Genomic DNA, 22343 nt, shown 5'->3' on the forward strand with positions numbered 1-22343 from the left:
TTGGTTTTTTTAATAGTTTAGTAGAGGAAACAGACACCTACCTGCTTCATCTAGAAAGATTTCTTTGAGAGTTGATGGCGAGGTAGACAGGTAAAATGTGAGTCTTCAGGAATTGGCTCTGGCAAGTGCTCTTTTGCTCACAGATAATGCTATTTCTTGTTGGCACAGACCTACCCTTTTCACACTCCAGTCAATGCAAAGGTTGTAAAGGACTACTACAAAATCATCACTCGACCAATGGATTTACAGACACTCCGTGAAAATGTACGTAAACGCCTCTACCCATCTCGGGAAGAGTTCAGAGAACATTTGGAGCTAATTGTGAAAAACAGTGCAACCTACAATGGTAAGAATCACCTGTTCTTTGACTGCAAAGGTCACCTTTCAGTGACCTAGTCACCTTACTAGTCCTAAATTCAGACTAGCTTGGACTGACTGAAAGGATCTACAGTGTATTATGCATCTTGGGGTCAAGAAAATTAGTGCACATTTTTTGTCATTTATTATTGCTTCTTTTTAGTCCCACTTTTGAGTATATCCTCTGGAGAATTTGGAGTCTATCTTTTGAAATGAAACAATTGCATGGAGATTAGTGGCAGGAAGAAGTGGGCCTAATTAAGTGGAAAGGAGAGACAGTGTGGATGGAATCTGCAGTGTGTGTCCCTGTGACTGTGTTTGTTGTGAGTCTTTGATTTGATCTACAGATTTGTTAATAGGGGCTATTATATGTTCACTTTGCTCAAAAGCTGGAAAGGGAAGGAGAAAGAAATCTGCTCTCTGAGTCTTAAAAGAGGGAAAACAGTACAGTTTCTGCATATAAGGGAGATAAAGGTTTCTGGTCTCCAGTTGGATCCTTGAGCACAGATTCATGTATATAAGCGTGGGGATTAAGAGTACAGCCAGAGAATGAGTCATGGCTCTGCCACTTACTAATTAAGTTAACCTTAGACAAGTTCTTAGACAAGTTGCCCTAGACAGCCTCTCACAGCCTTCTCAGTATTGTCATCTGTAAACATGGGACAATAGAAGTACCTAGATTCTGTGACCTTTCATAAGCAGGCCTGACCCGTTTATCTAGTCTCTTGTCCAATGCCTGGCTCCCACACCTACTAGAGATTCCTGCCACATTTCACTAAATATCCTGTTGTCATTTCTTCATGCCTCTTGCACAGTCTGTGCCCTGTCTGGAATGCCCTTTCTTCCCTTTTGGTGATAAATTTCCATTCATATTTTCCAGACCAATTCATATCATCTCTTCATGGAGACTTATGCAGACTGCCCAAAATACCATTTTTTGATCCTCCGTGCTCCCCAGCACAATTAAATCAACTTTTATGAGTCTTACTATGTTGTATACAGTTATTTATATATCCTAATCTCCCACCACTTTGTGACCTCCTGGAGAGACTATGTCCTATTCATCTTTATATTCTCTGGCAGAGTGCTGGACACGCACAAGGGAAGAATACATTGGTTAGGCCCAACTGTCATTCAAATTATAAGGATAAATACTTAAAGACAGTCAAATTGGGGGTGGCTCAGTCGGTTCAATGTTCGACTCTCGATCTCTGCTTGGGTCATGATCCTAGGGTTGTGGGATCGAGCCCTGTGTTGGGCTCTACATTGAGCATGGAGCCTGCTTAAGATTCTCTCTCTCCCTCTCTGTCCCTCTCCCTCACTCTGTCTATCTCTCTCTAAAAAAAAAGAAAAGAAAAATCAAATTGAAACAGGAATGGAAAGGTGTAAGAGTCGACTTTGAAAATACAGAGCTGAAGTACCTGTGGGTCATTTAGGTGGAGATGTTAGTAAAAAAATTAGAAGTAAAGATTTTTTCATAGCCTTACATTCCTCCCCCCCAGCTCAATTCTCTTTCTTCCTCAAACCTGTTGCTGATAATCGTAATAGTAGCAGTATTACCAGTGGCTCCAAGTATTTAACTTGCATCGTTTTATTTCACCTTAAGAAATCTGAAATGGGTACTATTATAATCCTTATTTTTATGGATAAACAGATAAGATAAGCCTGTAGTGTTTAAATAACTTCACTAAGGTGGTCACACTGCTAAAAAGTGGCAGAGATGTGAATCCAGGTATATCTAACTCCAGAGCCTATGCTCTTTTTTTTTTAAGGTTATTTATTTATTAGAGAGAGAGAGAGAGAGAGAGAGGAAGGGGCAGAGTGCAAGGGAGAGAAAGAATCCCAAGTAGGCTCTGCGCTGTCAGCACAGAGCCCAATGTGGGGCTCAATCTCATGAACAGTGAGGCCGTGACCTGAGCTGAAACCAAGAGTCGGATGCTTAACCAACTGAGCCACCTAGGCGCCCCAGAGCCTATGCTTTTAACCACTATGTTTCATATACTCTTCTCTATTTATTCACTTCCTGTTCACACCTTACAACCCTGAAGTTGCCTTCCACAGAAGTACCAGTAACCTCCCAATTGCTGGATCAAGTGGCCACATTCCAGAAATGCCTGTTTACTTAAACAACTTTATAGAGACATAATTCACGTACTATACAATCTATGCATTTACTTATTTATTTATTTTTAAATATTTACTTATTTTTGAGAGAACATGCGTGTGAGTGGGGAGAGGGGCAGAGAGGGAGGGGGACAGAGGATCTGAAGTAGGCTCTGAGCCAAACAGCCGAGAGCCCGATGCAGGGGTCGAACTCATAAACCGTGAGATTATGACCTGAGCCAAAGTCAGATGCTTAATCAACTGAGCTACTCAGGAGCTCCCAATTCACGCATTTAAAGGGATCAGTTTTAATATGTCTTACCCACATGGTAGCATGTATCAGTACTTCATCCCTTTTTATCATCACCTAATATTCCATTGTATAGATATACCCCATTTTAAAAATTTGTTCATCAGTTTGTAGACATTTGCATTATTTATACTTTCTGATTAGTACAAAAGCTGCTGTGAACATTTGTGTACAAGCTTTTGTGTACACATTTGTTTTCATTTCTCCTAGATATATATCTAGGAGTTGAATTGCTGGTAACACATGGAAGCTCTATGTTTAACTTTTTGATGGGGCGCCTGGGTGGCTCAGTTGGTTGAGCATCTGACTTGATTTCTGCTCAGGTCATGATCCCAGGGATGTGGGATCGAGCCCCATGTTGGGCTTCATTCTGAGTGTGGAGGCTGCTTGAGATTCTCTCTCTTTCTCCCTCTCCGTCTCCGTCTCCCTCCCTTTCTGCCCTTCTCCCCCACCCCACTTGTGAGCTCTTTCTCTTAAAAAAAAAAAAAGTTTAAAAAAAACTTGGGGCACCTGGGTGGCTCAGTCAGAGTGTCCAATGCTTGATTCCGGCTCAGGTCATGATCTCATGGTTCATGAGATCGAGCCCCACACTAGGCTCCGTGCTGACAGCACGTGCTGACAGCCCTCTCTCTCTGTCACTCTCCCGCTCACATGTTCTCTCTCTCTCAAAATAAGCTTTAAAAAAAAAAACTTTCTGAGAAACAATCAAATAGTTTTCCAGAGCAACTGCAGCATTTTATAACCCCGTCAGCAGTGTGTAAGGGTTATGATTTCTGCACATCCTTGTCACCACTTGTTATTATTCATGTTTTTTATTCTAGCCATCTTGGTGAATGTGAAGTGGTATTGTGGTTTTGATCCATATCTCCATAATGACTAATGACATTGAACATCTTCCCCCCCGTTTTACTGAGATAGAATTGACATATAGCACTGTGTAAGTTTAAGGTGTATGGCATAATGGTTTGACTTAATGTAGTGTGAAAGGTTTACTGCAGTAAGTTTAGTAAGCATCTGTCATCTCATATAGATACAGTAAAAAGCAAAAAAAAAAATTTCTTCCTTGTGATGAAAACTCTTAGGATTAACTCTCAACAGTTTTACTGTATATCATACAGCAGCGTTAACTGCCAAGTAGTCGTCATGCTGTACATTACATCCCTAGTGCTTATTTCTCTTACGATGGGAACTTTGTACCTTTGGACTACCTTCCTCCAATGTCCCTATCCTCTACCCCCTGCCTCTGGTAGCCACAAGTCTCATTTCTTTTTTATGAGTTTTTAAAAATTTTTTAAGCTTATTTATGTATTTTTTGAGAGAGACAGAGACAGCACAAGTGGGGGAGGGGCAGAGAGAGAGGGAGACAGAGAATTCCAAGCAGGCTCTGCACTGCACGTCAGCACAAAGCCAGACATGGGGCTCGAACTCACAAAACCGTGAGATCATGACCTGAACCGAAATCAAGAGTTGGACACTTAACCAACTGAGCCACCCAGGCACCCCTATGAGTATTTTCAAGATTCTACGCATAAAGTGAGATCACACAGTCTTTGTCTTTGATGTTAAGCATCTTTGCATGTGCTTAGAAATCTTTCTTGAACTTTAGTGTATTTGGCACTATTGGTCACTTGTTGCTCCTTGATACTCTCTTCTCTCTTTTCCAGGAGTATTTTCTCTAATTACTTCCCATCTTTTTCATTCCCATGACTTCAACCACCATATATCCACTGATATCACTGTCTCCAGCCCATACCTCTCTTCTGAGTTCCATACTCATTTTCCAGTTGCCTGCCAGACATGTCCATTTTTCAGTGCGCTACTGGCAACTCTTTATCCGATTGCTTTATTTAGATTGATGATATTACCATCCTTTCTTAAAGTTTATTTTTAATTTACATCCAAGTTAGCATATAGTGCAATAATGATTTCAGGAGTAGATTCTCGTGATTCATCCCCTATGTATAATACCCAGTGTTCGTTGATATTACCATCCTTCTAGTTGTACAATCTAGAAATGATGGTCATTGTTGGTTCTACCCTCTCTTCCCCACACTCCTAGATCACTAAATCCTATAAATTGTATCCTCGATGGTTTGCTGGAATACATCCCCTTCCTTTCAGTCTCTGTTACTCCTATCTCAGTTGAAGCCCTTGTCATTTCTTATTCAACCCTTTGCAACAGCTTCCAGACTTTCCTTTTGTTGCTTGTCTTAATTTTTCATGCTGTTTTTTTAAATGTTTGAGAGAGGGAAAGCAAACAGGTAAAGGGTGGAGAGAGAAGCAGAGAGAATCTCAAGCAGGCTCTGTGCTGTCCATGCAGAACTGGACACAGGGCTCCATCTCACAGATTGTGAGGTCATGACCTGAACTGAAGTCAAGAGTCGGCTGCTCAACCTACTGAGCCACCCAGGCACCCCAGTTCTTCACATTATTGATAAGGGTATTTTTTTCTAAAACACAAATTTGAAAAATTATTTTCCAGTATAAAATCCTTAGTGTCTTTCTATCGCCTATGAGACCTCTATAATATGGCCCCTTCCAAGTTCCATTTCCTATTTCTCCTCCACACATACCTGTATTGCAGTTGTACCAAACTACTTGTGGTTCTTGTGAACTGTGTTGCTTCATGTTTCTATTAATTTGCTTACTTTATACTTTTGTACACTTTTTCTTCTCTCTGGAATGTCTGTCTACCCTGTTGTCTATCTGATGGACCTCTACTCTTCATTAATGACAGGACTCATGTCAGTCACAGCAAGCCTTCCCTGCTTCCCAGTATGCAGATTTAATTGTAAAACAACTTACAACACATCTCATATGCAACCCTACCATATTTCGTAGCACCAGTGTATTTCTCTGTTTGCACTTATGCTCAGGTTTCTATTTCTCTCTGTAGGTATACATGTACATATACACAGAAGTATACAGAAGTAGAGAGAGAATAAACCTCAGCACACCTATTCATCTAGTTCAACAATTACTCTCATATGGCCGATCCCTGTTTATTTAGTCTGTATTTCCAGATGTTTTATCATTTCATGCATAGATACTTCAAGCACTCGTACTCTGTCTTGGCAATTATTTATTTTTATGTCATTTGACCCAAGAACTAAGGTAGGAACTGTGTCTTATTTTCCCTTCATTCCCATCACTGACCACATCACACACCATCATTAATCATTTGTTGGATGAATAAACAAATGAATGCTAAATTAATTGAGACTAGAGTTGAGGTTTGGGGTCTGTGGAGGAACACTTACATAAAAGAATAGACAGAGGAAGATCATCCAGCAAAGGATACTTGAAGCAGTCCGAATTATTCTAGATGAATAATGTGAGTAGAATTCTAGATGAATTCTTGACTGTCTCTATAACGAGCTTGAATCAGGGAAGCCATAAGTGGGGAGTGGAAGAAATAGTTCAAGGATTTTCTGAAGCTCTTGTTATGGATTTCAGGGAAGCTAAATAGTCTCAGATGGGATGGAGAGTCTTTAATGACAAAGGCTTTGGATTAGCCATATGTTGGGAGGACATCACAAACCATGAGTTCTGTAAACAAAAATTACAATCACAAATTTTATATGCTAAGTATGGAAAGATTGTAAATCATACATTGATCTCCTCAGCCATCCTTAAACAAATTATCATGCCAATCCACTGTATCATTTTCAAGGTATTAAAGGCAGTGGTATCAATAATAGTGCTGTTGGATATATGTTAATAAGGAAGTTAAAATTAGTTTATTCATCCATGCTGTGTATCTGCCATGTGTTAGCGCTGAAAAAATGGCGATAAGACTGGTATATCTGTATAACCTAGTAGCTAGGCTGGTGCCTGGCACATATTAGGTGTTTTAAGTAAATGTGTTAAAAGTCTCGAGTGGTATTGGCACCTCTCACCTCCCATTTTTAATGGTCTCATCTCTTATTGTTACTCTATACATTTAGGTCCGAAGCACTCATTGACTCAGATCTCTCAATCCATGCTGGATCTCTGTGATGAAAAACTCAAAGAGGTAAGATACTTAAAATGAGAGAAAAGCAGTGGAATTTGAAGGTGGCTAGTAAGCAGGGTTGAGGAAGGAGGGAATGTAATAGAAGGAAGAGTAGAGAAATGTGAAAGTAGTAGATCTTTAGTATGTTAGAGAAGAAGGGACGTTAGAAATCGTATAATCCCTTTTTTTGTAGATGGAGAAACTGAGATCCATAGAAGGAAATTACTTGCCCTGGGCATTATGGTTATTAAGTAGTATAGCTAGGATTGAAATCTAGAACCCACATAACTTTAGAAAGGGCCAAGGAAAGTAAATTCCCAAGAAGTCAGAGCTAAGAGACTGTGTTTTGGCAGAGAGGACCTTTAATTTTTAACAGATTATCTATATTCCATTTTTTTACCCCCCCAAATGGTACCTTTATAAGCTGACAAAAATGGAAGTATGATTATGATGTTAATACTGAAGTAGACATTTCATAAAAGAGGATAATCAGATGGCTGATAAACACGGAAAGATTCCCAAATTGATTGATCATTGGGAAAATGCAAATTTAAAAATAATTTAAAAAACTGACAGTAATAAGTGTTGATGAGGATGTGGAGCAATTGGAACACAAACTTATTCCCAGTATAGTCTGAAATGGATTTATTGGATTAGCTCCCTTTACGTAAAAGTCACTAATCAGCAATATGTCCAGTGTTTTCAGCAACAGTTTTACAGCAAAAACAGTGTGATAGTAAAACCTAACTTGGTGAAGGTGTTTTTGTTGTGGGAACTAAGCTATCAATTCCCAGGGATGTATATTTTGGTAATCTACAAGAATAGACGATAGAATACCTAAAGGATCGATTGGTACATCCCTTTTGATCCTCTTAGTAGAATATCATTTCTCTTATCTGAAATTTCTGCCTGGAATTGAACTGGACAGTTTAAAGTTAGACTTTTTGAGAAACTTAACAGAAGACCATCAGGGAAGAGAAGGGAAAAAAAATAGTTACAAACAGAGAGGGAGGGAGGCAAACCATAAGAGACTCTTAAATACAGAGAACAAAATGAGGGTTGATGGGGGGTGGGGGGAGGAGAAAGTGGGTGATGGGCATTGAGGAGGGCACCTGTTGGGATGAACACTGGGTGTTGTATGGAAGCCAGTTTGACAATAAATTATATTAAATAAATAAATAAGTAAATAAATAAAGTTAGGCTTTTTTGGGCAAGGGCAATAGGCGACTGAACCATAAATTATCCATAATTTTCTGTGGTGATTATACCTCAAGGAAACCTGTTTTTCCTTTGCTTTGTTTCATATCAGAAAGAAGACAAATTGGCTCGTTTAGAGAAAGCTATCAACCCCTTGCTGGATGATGATGACCAAGTGGCATTTTCTTTCATTCTGGATAACATTGTCACCCAGAAGATGATGGCAGTTCCAGATGTAAGTGGTCTCTGTGCTAAATATTGTGAAGATAGTACAGGAGAAGGGAAGGGACAGGAGGATGTGCATGTTTATGTATGTTGGGGAGTCTGCAAGGTAGTGTTTATAAATTCAAACTGGCGTATAATTTAAAAAACTGACCTTTTTGCTGTATGAGTGCTTTATCATTAAAATCAGAGGCCAGGAATCTGCAGCTATAGAGAGATTTTCTCTTCCTGTTGCTGACATTAAGTATTTGAAAGCTCCCAAATAGCCCTGGAGAGAAATCAGGATGCCAGCTAATGGGAGTCTTTGAATTGAAAGGTGCTTCTTGACAAATGACAGATTATTAATTATCCACTGTTTATTGTCTTGTGTTTGTTTGTTTGTTTTGTCTTTTGCAACTTTATGGCAGGGCTACCACGTTGACTGTATGAGAATCATTTGGTAATGATTCTCCCTTAGGAGTTCTGAACTCAATCTCCTTTTGTGTTATGGGCACATGTTATATATGTGTTAATGCTGTAAAACTTCTGGAGGGGAGTAGGGAATAAGAAGTTTTAACTGTGAGTATAGAACAAAAGTTCTTACACTATCAGGGCATAGTAATCCTTAAAGGAATCCAAGAACCCCTTAAATTATATACGGAGTTTTGTGTGAATGTGTGTCTTTCTGGAAAAAGTGGTTCATAGCTTTTGTTGGAGCATTAGGCATATGTGTGACCCAATGAAGGTTGAGAGTCTCTGGTATAAAGAATGGTTTCCATTTCATTTCTTATGCTTTGTGTTTTCTAGTCTTGGCCATTTCATCACCCAGTTAATAAGAAGTTTGTTCCAGATTATTACAAAGTGATTGTCAGTCCAATGGATTTAGAGACTATACGTAAGGTGAGTGATTTGATCTAAAATGTGTTTTTGGAATCAAGTAACTTTGTACATGAATCTGAGTCCCTGGTTCTTTTAATCACAGAATATCTCCAAGCATAAGTACCAGAGTCGGGAAAGCTTTCTCGATGATGTCAACCTTATTCTGGCCAACAGTGTTAAGTATAATGGTGGGTATTTGTCCTTTTTTAAATTTTTTTCCATCTATCTATCCATCCAGTTTTAGTTAGCATTATTAAAATTTAATTGTATGAACAATTAATTAGCCTTGAACAGTGATAGACTTAGTCAACTGACTTACTCTCCTTTTTTTTTTAAGCAGGCACATATTTCAATGTATTTTATAAAGTCTGCTAATAACTTTTAATGATGAAAAAGCAAGGTACATTTATTTTTAAACTTTGGAAAGCACAGAAACATGAGAAGAGAATAAAAATTAAAAGGATAATTACTTTGGGCTTTGAGCCATCACTGCTTTCCAAGAGATAGGAAAATTCACCTATGCCCCAGGCCCTTAGATGGAGCTTAAGGAAATGTGTGACTGGAGGCCATAGTGAGCTTCCTTAGAGCATAGAGTTTTTGGTCAGTACATGACCTGATAATATATGTCAAGCTAGTTACTTCTTTTTCTTTATTAATTTTTTTAACATTTATTTATTTTTGAGAGAGAGACAGACTGCAAATGGGGGAGGGGCAGAGAGAGAGGGAAACGCAGAATCTGAATCAGGCGCCAGGCTCCGAGCTGTCAGCACAGAGCCCAACGCAGGGCTCAAACCCACAAACTTCAAGATGGTGACCTGAGCTGAAGTTGGACGCTCAACCAACTGAGCCACCCGGGAGCCCGCTAGTCACTTACTTCTGTGCTGACTACTTAATCTGGTAGGAAAGACAATCCAAGTGATGGAGACTGTTAAAATGCAGCTCGACGAGGTCTGTATTAGAAAGAGTACAGGGGCGCCTGGGTGGCGCAGTCGGTTAAGCGTCCGACTTCAGCCAGGTCACGATCTCGCGGTCCGTGAGTTCGAGCCCCGCGTCAGGCTCTGGGCTGATGGCTTGGAGCCTGGAGCCTGTTTCCGATTCTGTGTCTCCCTCTCTCTCTGCCCCTCCCCTGTTCATGCTCTGTTTCTCTCTGTCCCAAAAATAAATAAAAAACGTTGAAAAAAAAAAAAAAGAAAGAGTACAAAGCACACTAGAGGAGAAAAACGAACACTTTTGCCTAAGGGTTAGAAAAGGCTTCATAGGTAAGCTAATAAAGATTTTCAAATGACTTGCTTGTTAAGTAAACATTGATTAAGCACCTAATATGTGCTGGCACTGATAGATGCCACAAATATAAAATCAACTTAGGTATGATTCCTGCCTCCACATTGATTAGAGTTTAGTTGGGGCAACAAAAAAGAAAATTTATAGAAGCTAAATATTATGCTAGATGTATGCACAGAGTGCCAAAGGGACACAGACAGGATATCTACACCAAGAGTATGATTAGAGGAAACTTTCTGGAAAAGAGTTTTCTTAAGCTGATTTCTAAAGGATCAGTAGAGTTCACTAGGCAAAGAATGTGGAGGAGAAAACATTCCAGGCAGAGAACAGTAGTATGTAAAGACACAGAGGCCTGAAATTATATTACGGGCTTAAGAGACAAGTTGTTGGAGGGGCGCCTGGGTGGCGCAGTCGGTTAAGCGTCCGACTTCAGCCAGGTCACGATCTCGCGGTCCGTGAGTTCGAGCCCCGCGTCAGGCTCTGGGCTGATGGCTCGGAGCCTGGAGCCTGTTTCCGATTCTGTGTCTCCCTCTCTCTCTCTGCCCCTCCCCCGTTCATGCTCTGTCTCTCTCTGTCCCAAAAATAAAAATAAAAAACGTTGAAAAAAAATTAAAAAAAAAAAAAAAAAAGAGACAAGTTGTTGGGGTTGCAGTCACCTGTGCATGTTGGTGAATGACTGGTTTTATGTAGAAGTCTCTAGGAATCAAATCTTAGCCTTATGTGTGCCATGTCACACGTAAGAAATTTTTTTAAGTTTTTATTTATTTTTGAGAGACAGAGCAGGGGAGGGGCAGAGAGAGAAGGACAGAGAGAGAATCCCAAGCAGGCTCCATGTTGCCAGCACAGAGCCAGATGTAGGGCTTGAACTCACAAACTGTGAGATCATGACCTGAGCCGAAACCAAGAGTCATATGCTTAACCGACTGAGCCACCGAGGTGCCCCTAAAGAGATTTTACTTTACCTTAAATGGAAAGACACTGAAGAATTAAGCAGTGAAATGATGATCTCCTATACCTCCTTAAGCAAAAAAGAAGAGGAAGCTAAGGGCATTTGAGAGAATTACCTAGCATACTGAGGTTTGAACTGAAAAATCTACATGACTGTGTGACTTTGCTGCAGCAGTATTCAGCAGCCTAACTAGTGTGGCTGTACATTTGCTAGATAGGAGGGACAGAGAACTGAAGGCAGGAGGTCGAAGGAAGGGACAACCAGAGAGATGAGAAAATGGGCATAGAGAAGAGAATGTTCAATACCAGGGAGGAATGAGAGAACAGGGTGAGTTCAGAGAGCTATACTTGACCAGAACCTGTATATATATCATTAAGCGAAGTGGTAGGAGAGGATCCTTCCATTTTTGTTCCATCTGGGTTGGTTTAAAAGAATCAACTTTCTTCCTTGTGCTCATTGGAAATCGGAGTGGAAATGCCCTTTGTCAGGTTAGTTATCTCTCCATTATTGTCTTCTAAAAACACTTAAAGCTCATCAGCCATAATTCTGGTAAAAAAGAAGTGTTTAGGTTCCAGATGTCTAAAAATGATTGTAATAAGTGATAAGCAAGAGTGTTCTAGAAAGCCTGTGTGGCCTTGATGATGGCTAGCTTAAGATATAAGGCAGATTTTAAAAGGAGTTTATGCAAGGCGAAAAGAAAAACCCAGAAGATGCTAAGTGAGAAATGAACAGAGGGCAGATGGACAGATCACAGAACACCGACATTAAATAGCTAATGAACATGAATATTCAGTTGCACCCAGTAATCAAAGAAATGCAAATTGAAACAGAGGGAGGTACCTTTTTTCCACCTATTCAATTAACTCAATTTTTTTTTTAATGTTTGTTATTTGTTTTGAGAGAGAGAGCACGCGCACATGAGCAGGAGAGAGGCTGAGAGACAGAATCTCAAGCAGGCTCTGCACTGTCAGCACAGAGCCCGACATGGGGCTGGATCTCAAACTGTGAGGTCATAACCTGAGCTGAAATCGAGAGTGGGACACTCAACCAACTCCAACTGAGCCACCCAGGCACCCCTCAATTTTGTTTAATGCAAGTATTCAATGCTAGTGAGGCGAGTACCCTCACATACTGCTGTTGGCAGTATAAGCTTGTAAGACATTTCTGGAAAGCTCTTTGGCAGCATTTAGAGGCTAAAAAATAGTTAAGAGAGCAAACTTTATAATCAAGTAGGCTTGAGTTTGAATATTGGTCCCACCATTTAATAGCAGTGTGACTTTGGGTAAGTAACTTAGCCTTTGCTTTCCCATCTGTAAAATGGGAATAATAATGGTACCTTCCTCAGAGGGCTGTTGAGAGGGTTAAATAAAATAATGCATGTAAGTGTTTAATGTACATGCATGGCATACACAACATGGTATAACAACCTGCCCCAATCAGAGCTGTAGACAAAGATATTTCTGATCGTGTTATTTATATTAAAGAGAAATAACCTGGATGGTTAATGTAGAGGGAATGATTAGTTATTGTGCCATCAGTATGATGAGTTATTATATAAAGATTGAGAACTCTTTTTTAAAAGAAAGACAAAAGTGCTTACAATGTTAAGTGAGAAAAGCAGAGCACAAAACTTATTTCATCTCAGTTACACTTTTAAAAAAGTGCATATATATAAAGGAAAAACTGGAAGGAAACACATCAATGTGTTAATAGTGGTTATTTCTGAGATGTAGGATTAGGATTTTCTTTATTTTCATCTTTTGTATGTTTTCCAAGTTTTCTACTAGTATGAAAAGGCAGGAAACTCTTCCTAGAGGTTTTGAATTTTCAGGGATGATGATTATAGTAGCTGATTAAATATTCAGCACCTCTCCTCCTGTGCCAAGCCGAATAGTCAGGTAGAGAAGGGTGGGGAAGAAGTTCCAGGAAGAGAGCACAAACAGAAAAGTAGGTGAGGGTGCCTTGGATAGAGAAGTGCAAATAGTTGAGTTTGGCTAGGGTAAAGACTAGGAGCTACTTTTGGTGGTTAGAGAGGAGTTTTTCAAGATAGATGGGGCCAAATCACAAAAGGCCTGGTGTGTCACATTAAGCCTTTAAAAAGGAAAGAGGATCATAGCAGATATTTTAGCAAGATCATTCTAGAAGCTATCTAAAGAACAGATAGGAGGGGAATTAGATATAGAGACCCATAGAGAAACTGTTGACAATAGTCCAAGTTAAAAATATTGAGGGCTTGAGCCATGATAAGTAGCCATAAGAATGGAAAGGTGGGGACAGATTGTAGAGATATTGTGGAGGTAGAATTGATATCTTCATAAGTGGTTGGAAGTTGGGGATGTTGGGTAAAGGGCAGGGAGAATTCAGGATGTTGTCAAGTGCTCATTTGCTCTTGGGTGAAAACAGAAATGGGTACAAACTTTTTAAAGGACTAAATGTTCATTGCCTTTGATCAGTTTCACCTCTAGGGAATGCTCCACACACAGGTTTGCAAAGGCATGTGTATAGATACACATATATTTATAATTGCAACATCATCCAGTTGACTCTTGAACAACATCAATTTGAACTGTGCAGGTTCACTTATACACAGATTTTTTTACAGTAGAGTATTCTAAATGTATTTTCCTTATGATTTTTAAAAATTTATTCCCAAGTTAGTTAACATACAGTGTAGTCATGGTTTCAGGAGTAGAACCCAGTGATTCATCTGTTACATAAGACACCCAGTGCTCATACCAACAAGTGCCCTCAATGCCCGTCACCCATTTTCCCCACCCGCATCAACCCTCAGTTTGTTCTCTTTAAGGGTCTCTTATGGTTTGCCTCCCTCTCTCTTTTTATCTTATTTTTCCTTCCCTTCTCCTGTGTTCATCTGTTAAGTTTCTCAAAGTCCACATATGAGTGAAATCATGTGATACCTGTCTTCTCTGACTGATTCACTTAGCATAATACCCTTATGATTTTCTTAGTAGCATTGTCTTTTCTGTAGCTTACTTTATTGTAAGAATACATTATATAATACATATGACATACAAAGCATATGTTAATCAACTGTTAATGTTATCAGTAAGTTTTTCAGTCATCAATAGTTAAGTCTTTGGGGAGTCAGAAGTTATAAGCAGATTTTTGATTGCACAGGATATAGGCACCTCTAACCCCTGTGTTCAAGAGTCAACTGTAATTGCAAAAACATGGGAGCTCTTTGATTTTCTAACAGTAGGAAATCAGTGAAGTAAATGACGGTACCTGTATATGGTGGAGTACTGTTTAGCTATCAAAATGGTAGATTAGCTAATAAGGTATATTTGTATATGCTGATATGAAAATGTATTCAAGATGTATTGTTGAAAAATAGGTAACTTGACAGTATATACAGAAGAGGTTGCAAATTCAGATCTTATAAAGGCGAGATAAGTATGAATGAAATGGGCTCAAAAGCAACCAATGAACCAGAGAGCACATACTCATCTAAAGGAATCAGTCACTATTTAGCTTGTTTGTTGCCATAGAATAGAATTACTAGGGGTGCCTGGGTGGCTCAGTCGGTTAAGTGTCCGACTTTGGCTCAGGTCGTGGTCTCATGGTCCATGGATTTGAGCCCTGTGTCAGGCTCTGTGCTGACAGCTCAGAGCCTGGAGCCTGCTTTGTCTGTGTCTCCCTTTCTCTCTGTCCCTCCCCATTTACGCTCTGTCTCTCTCTCAAACATAAATAAAAACAGCGAAAAACATTTAAAAAAAAGAATAGAATTACTAAAGGGAGAGATGGAGGATAATTTTCACTTTGTGCTTGTTTGTGCTTAGATGTTTGAAGCTTTTTGTTTTTTGTTTTTTTAGAGTTTATCCAGAGAGAGAGCAAGCATGCGCACAAGTCAGAGGCAGAGAAAGAGGTGGGGAGAGAGAGAATCCCAAGCAGGCTCTGTACATGTGCAGAGACTGATGCGAGGCTAGAATTCACGAACTATGAGATCATGACCTGAACCGAAGTCAGATGCTTAACTGACTGAACCACCCAGGCGTCACAGATGTTTGAATTTTTGTAATTGAGCACACAATACATTGTAATAAAAAAAAAATTCCACTTTTGGAAGGTTGGATAAATCAGATGACATCTAGAATTCTGACCTGGGTAACTGGTGGTGCCAGTGACTTAATATAGGAAATAAAGGAGGAGCGGTTTGGGAGAAAAAGTGGTCGAGTTCAGTTTGGGGTGTGTTGTATTGAGGAAGAGCATCCAAGTGAAGACTTAGTAGTAGTTAGCTATATACATGTCCGAAGCTCAGAAGGGAAGTCATTACTGTAAATATGGATATTTTTTCAGAGCGGCATATGAAAGTATAAGTAGATGGAGCTCAAATAGGGACTGCAGTATATTCCTTGAACCCCTCTGATGCTGTATGTAAAATATGGTGGTATTTTTTTCCAGGTAGAAAGACCATAGTTTTATCAGATTACTAAAGTTGTATGTGACCCAGAAAAGTTAAGAGCCATTGTTTAGTTGAGGGAAAATGTAGGAGGAGAAGAGACTTGACAAGTTCCAGCCTTTAAGGGATCAGGTAGAGAATACTGAGGAGTGGCCAGAATCAAAGAAGGGAAAACAGAAGAGAGTAAAGACCTGGAAACCCAAGAGGAGGAGAATGGCCAACAGGTCAGGTGCCACAGAGAAGACCAAAGAGGGTGGTTGTTAGAAGAGTTGTTTCAGTGAGGTGGTAGAATCAAAGCCAGACTGCAGAGGATATGAATGAATGGAAAGTGAGGAAGTAGAAACAGAAATTTGCCTATGAAGGGAAGAGGGAAGACTGTAATCAGTATGTGGAAGGGGATGAAAACATTTGGACAAGGGACCTTTGTATAGGTGAAAAAAAAGAAAATTAAGGATATGACAGGAGGTCCTTATAGAAGGTGGGAAGATACACATTGAGAAAGTTTCCGCCCAGTAGCCTCTTATTTTTTCTCCCAAGTAGGAAACAGGGTCGTCTGCTGACAGTGGGTGAAGTGATGGGAGAAGGAATTTGAAGAGAAGTGTTGATAAGGGTTTGAATCATCTGTTGTAGGAAACTTGAAAAGTAGCTGACTAGGGACATTTTAGAACTGTTGAGGAGCCTTCAAGGGTCCAGCTGATGTTGGAGACCATTCATTTTTATAGTAGCAGCAGTTGGCACAGTTGTGTAATTGTTGGGGAACTGGGAAGGCAGATGATAGATTTGATTCAGGATTCAGATTTTTTTTCTAGATGTGTTGGAAAGATTGGGAACTGAAGGTGTCAGCAAGGAAAAAAAAAGTTGAAGTTCGAGCTTCTCAAACTTTGTCACCAGAAGACCCTTTATAGCAGCAGATTTATCATGTTTTATCTTTAAAAGTTAATCAGATTTTGCATTTGACTTATCTGTTTTCACCTGTTTCATTCACATTTCTTACCAAATTATTTTATATCATCCCCCTACATCTATCTTCAAGTACAATTACTGATGGAGATATACCATACTATATACATGTTACCTTATTTTTTATTTTTTTCTAATTTTTAAGTTTATATATTTTGGTGAGGGAGGAACAGAGAGAGAGAGAGAGAGAGAGAGAGAGAGAATCCCAAGCTGGCTCTGCACTGCCAGCACAGAGCCCGATGTGGGGCCCAAACCCACGAAATGGTGAGATAATGCCCTGAGCTGGAACCAAGTTGGATGCCCATCCAACTGAGCCACCCAGGCTCAATTACCTTATTTTTTAAAGCACAGGAGCTGATGAGGGAGGAAACTAAAGCCAAGAGAGGCTTGATAGATTGGGAAATAGGAATTAATGAGCTTATAAGTTTCCTTGAGGTCAGAGAGAATAAAAAAACTGGACAGATAAAAGGCTGTGATAAGAAAGTGGGATATTGGAATTGAAACTTTCAGAAGTGAATCTGTTTTCAGTAAAGATAGCATTCTGTATATAGCCTTGGATATGTTTGGCTAGAGTGGAGGTGCAAACCTTTGGCATGAAATTTACAAGGATTTTGGATGGATAGTACATGTGGACATTAGAGTAACCCACCATGATGGGGAAGGATTTGGAGCCAAGAGGAAAACTCTGCTGCCAGGTGTGTAGGTCCTTGGTGAATGTGAGTGAGTTTGTGATGGTGAGTAGAGCTCTCAAGCTCAGGTGGCCTGCAGGGGTCAGGCAAGTAATGTAAATGAGTGCAGTAGGCCAGGTGTGGATTGTAGTGAACTAAAAGAGTATATATTCCATCTAAAGAGGCATGTACTTCATTTGATTGTTGTCCTAAGGAAATGAGCATATAATACAATGTTGCTAGGTAATCTTAATTTTTCAAGAGAAGCTGAAAATGTGGATTTTTGTGTGCGACATTTCCCAATTTTTATGTATTTGCAAATAATTTAAAATTGTTTTAAAAAATTCTCTGGGCCAAACAAAAACATCTATTTGTAGGCCAAGTCTGGCTGCAAGACAGCTGGTTTTCAACCTCTGGCATAGTAGAGAACAAGTCTGAAAATAGGGGAGATTTTTTTCTCATGGGGGAGTAAATAAGGATTTGGCAGCAGTAGTGAACAGTCTAGAAGGCTGACTTTTCCCCCTCTGAAACCAATGGATAAGAGTATAAGAATCTTCCGAGTAGGGCTGTGAGGGTTAGTGGTGTCATGTGATACAAAATGTGACATCTTTTGTACTAAAAGGACATCAGTCATCTAGTTGAAGACCACTTACGAGGTGTTTCCTACTATCAGGTACCATACACCAAATAATACTTTTATTTAAAATTTTGTTGGTTTGGTCTGATTTCAGCATGCTTCTGTTTTTAATTAATAGTAATAGAGTCCATGAGGGTCTATTCCCTAAAAAATTTACTAACCACGGTTAGTAGAATGGTATATCTAGTTAACATTATCTTGACTCTTTCCATTCAGATCCTTCACACATAATATGACACTACATATAAGCATATTTTTGTAGCATTGTATATAACTTTATCACCTTATCCTATATTATCGTGTGTGTGTGTATGTGTATATAAGGTATGTAGCCACGCTGAATTTAGGGTTATTAGGGGACAAGTAACACTACATATAAAACTGCACCTGGAAGGGTACAGGACATATCAGAGGACTGTCTAGTACTTAAGCAGTGGTGATGGGCTACACCCTAATAATAGAGATCAAGCCCTTAGGCCTTCCACGTACCATGTAGGTACTGAATCAACCTCAGAGCCTCTCTTTCTCTTCAAGTAATATTTGAAAAGAGCATTAATAATCAGGGAAACCCAAAACTTGGGATTGGAGCTATTTGTGGTAGTCTCAGAAGGCATACAGCACTCCATGTCTGTGAAAGAAGAGGGGCATGTAGATCAAGAAATCCCTTCCGGGGGCGCCTGGGTGGCTTAGCCGGTTGAGTGTCCAATTTTGACTCAGGTCATAATCTCACAGCTCATGAGTTCGGGCCCTGTGTCGGGCTCTGTGCTGACAGCTCGGAGCCTGGATCCTGCTTTGGATTCTGTGTCTCCCTCTCTCTGCCCCTCCCCCACTTGCATGCGCACACGTACACATGCACGTTCTCTCTCAAAAATAAACATTAAAAAAAAGAAATCCCTTCTGAAAAACACAACCCAAACTTTTATAAAACTGTAAGGTCCTAAGTTGTTGATAGAGGTGTCAGTACTTAGTGTTCGGTTGAATTTGAAGTGAACTGCATAGTCTGTTCCAGTAGGTGATGCCAAGCTATTCATGATATTTCTTTTCCCAAAGAATTTCCTAGCAAGTTACTTCTCTAGTCCTCTCCAAACCAAAAATCAACTCTGATGAGAAGCCATCTTCAGGGTAGGCCTAGGATAAGTAGATCCTGTGTCCTAAAACCTGAGACCCTGAAGTTTTAGAATGCTCAGTGGGACCCTAAAACCTAGATAAGATATAAGATAACTTTACAAAAAACGAAAACAAAAAAACCCCACAAAAACCTGGGAAGGTTTTCTTTCTACTTTTGTTTGAGTAACTCCCAACCCTGTGTGAGCTCTGATAGTTCTGTTTATAGGACCCTTTGTGGAATTTCATCCTATACATGTGGAAGTTAGTATTCAGCCAAAGACTCAAGGGAGCCTCTTTGCAGATCTTAACTTATTTTTCTGTGGAGCTCCCTTCTCTCTGGTTCTACCCTGCAATTTCCAGCTGTCTTTGCCTCAGAAACCAATATTCGTCTCTGTGGCCTTGTGAGACTGCTGTGCCTTGCGTGGGTAGAAAGTAGAAAGCCACAGCCAATTATAGAGCCCACCTCCTTTATTTCGCTTCTCCCAGCGATCATAGTCCCACACTTCCTGTTGGTCAGTGTTTGAAAACAGTAGTTTCATAGCAGGCCACTAACAGTTCTTCCATCTGGAAGGTCTTTTAATTTTGTTTGTGGTGTTTTCTGACGTAGAGAAACTTACTTTTTTAAATTGATGTGTAATTAATATACAGTGTTATATTAGTTTCAGGTATACAATATGATTCAAACAGTTCCATACGTTCTTAGAGCTTATCAAGATAAGTGTGCTCTGTAATCCCCATCACTCCATCCCCAAACCCCTCTCCTCTGGCGACCACCAGTTTGCTCTCTGTATTTAAGAGTCTGTTTGTGTCTTTTTTCTTTGTTCTTTTGTTTCTTAAATTCCACATATGAGTGAAATCATATGGTGTTTGTCTTTCCCTGACTGACTTGTTTGGCTTAGCATTATACTCTCTAGTGCCATCCATGTCGTTTCAAATGGCAGGATTTCATTCTTTTTGAGGGCTGAATACTATTCCATTGTATCTATATACTACCGTCTCATTTATCTATCTATGGATGGACACTTGGGTTGCTTCCATATCTTGGCTATTCTAAATAATGCTGCAATAAACATAGGGGTGCATGTATCTTTTCAAATTCGTGTTTTCATTTTCTTTGGGGTCAATAGACACATGAAAAGACATTACTAAACCTGATGTTTCCCTGATGGAAATGCAAATCAAAACCACAATGAAATATCACCTTACACATGTCAGAATATCTAAAATCAAAAACATAAAAAATACCAAGTGTGTTGGTGAGGATATGGAGGAAAAGGAACCTTCATGCACTGTTGGTGGGAATGCAAATTGGTGCAGTCATTGTGGAAACAGTAATGGGGTTTCCTCAAAAAATGAAAATAGAATTATCATATGATCCAGTAATTCCACTACTAGGTATGTACCCAGAGAAAATAAGAAACTTCATTTTTATGTAGTTATATTTTTCAGTCTTTTCCTTAGGATTTTTACCTTTGGTATACTTGTTTAAAAGATCTCCCCTACCCCTAAGATACCCAACTGTATTCTCTTCTAATACATATCATATTTTAAATTTTTGAATGTTTTTTGACTTAAAAAATAGATTCTATGGTATAAGGTAAATATCTAACTTACTTTCTCTTCCAAATGATTAGCCAAAGGGTCCTAAGTTCTATTTATGGAATAGTCTATCCTTTCCTACTAAATGAAATGATACCTTTATCATATGCTGAATTCTTATGTATTCTTGAACCTATTTGGAGATTTTCTATTCTCTTTTATTTGTTTGTCTAATCTGCACTATTACACCAGATAGTATCACTGTGATCATCACTCAGACTTTATAATTTTAAATTCCTTGTCTTTCTTGGCTCAATTATTAAAGAAACTCCAAGATAATTTTTGTTAGATTCTAACTTGACCCCAAGTAAATAAATAGTATTGAAATCTTATTTAATGTATGGATTAAGTTGGAGAGCGTGTGTATCTTTATAATATTACGTTTCTGTTTCTTCATTTATTCACATTTTTTTTACTCCCTCAACAAAGCCTTCTAGTTTTCTTTGGATAATTTCTAGGTATCTTTAATTTATTCCCACACATATTTTATAGTTTTTGTTGCTATTGAGCATCTTTTTGTTGTTGTTAAGTTTATTCCTAGGCAATTTAAAAGTTTTGCTGCTATTGTACATATGCTGTTTTTCCCCTAACTGCTTATTAAATCTGAAGTTTTCAGTCTGAATATGAGTAGATGATTCAGTATTATTCATACGTTAATACAATGCTTAGTATTTATATTTCCATATACTAGTTTCTAAGTCTGTCCTATGAGACTACTCTGTAAAGTTTGGCCAGTAATAAATAAAAAGGTTCTTTTTTTATCTGTCAATGACCTTCCTTAGATTGGGGCAAGATATAAATATTCCTATGTGAAGGTTAAGTCTCTCACATCATTGAAGAGAATAAAATCTCTCTCAACCCTGCTTCAGCCTCTTGCTGCCTTTCTTGCTCTTCCTCTTCTTCACAGCCAGACTTCGGTTTTGTTTTTGGTTTTTGTTTTTGTTTTTATTGTGGTAAAATGTACACAACATAAAAATCTTGCCTTTTAAACCATTTTTAGATGTACAGTTCAGTGGCGTTAAGTATGTTCAAAACGTCGTGCAACCATCACTGCTACCCGTTTCCAGAACTTTTTCATCATCCCAAACAGAAACTCTATATCCATTAAACAATAATCCTGTTCTCTCCTTCCCTCAGCCCTTGGCAACTTCTGTTCTACTTTCTGTCTGTGAATTTGCCTCTTCCAGGTACTTCATGTAAGGTGAATCAGTACATAGAATACTTGCCCTTTTGTATCTGGCTTATTTCATCAAGGTTCATCCATGTTGTGTAGCATGATCACATTTTTTTTTTTAATGAGTACGTAACGTTTCTCTCCTTTTCTTTACCTACCATTCATGCCTCATTCAGCCTTAATCTGGCTTCTGCCTGTCTAACATACCAAGTGAATAGGATCACATGATTGCCAGATACAGCTGGCACTTTTTAGTCGTTTTCTTGGCATCACCCCAGTATTGGACATCATTGATCATTCCTTTCTTGAAACTGTATTATAATCATTGGCTTCGTAACTTTTTAAAAATGTTTTATTTATATTTGAGAGAGATCGAGAGAGAGACAGAGTATGAGCAGGGGAGAGGCAGAGAGAGAGGGAGACACAGAATCTGAAGCAGGCTTCAGGCTCCAAGCTGTCAGCACAGAGCCCGACGCGGGGCTCAAACTCGTGAACTGCAAGATCATG

At 39.2% G+C, this 22343-nt stretch overlaps 1 protein-coding gene across 4 annotated transcripts in view; it reads left to right on the forward strand.

The window, feature by feature from the left end:
• The window catches only part of TAF1 (TATA-box binding protein associated factor 1), an 82846-nt gene that overhangs the window by 32388 nt on the left and 28115 nt on the right, over positions 1 to 22343 (forward strand). For all 4 annotated transcript variants that reach the window (XM_049643929.1, XM_049643930.1, XM_049643932.1 and 1 more), the window contains exons 28-32: positions 169 to 346; positions 6718 to 6785; positions 8074 to 8196; positions 8970 to 9062; positions 9145 to 9229. In XM_049643929.1, coding sequence (XP_049499886.1) covers positions 169 to 346; positions 6718 to 6785; positions 8074 to 8196; positions 8970 to 9062; positions 9145 to 9229 — 547 coding nt within the window. The remainder of the gene's footprint in view (positions 1 to 168; positions 347 to 6717; positions 6786 to 8073; positions 8197 to 8969; positions 9063 to 9144; positions 9230 to 22343) is intronic.

This window comes from Panthera uncia, chromosome X (genome assembly GCF_023721935.1).
Source record: "Panthera uncia isolate 11264 chromosome X, Puncia_PCG_1.0, whole genome shotgun sequence".
NCBI classification, from domain to species: Eukaryota; Metazoa; Chordata; class Mammalia; order Carnivora; family Felidae; genus Panthera; species Panthera uncia.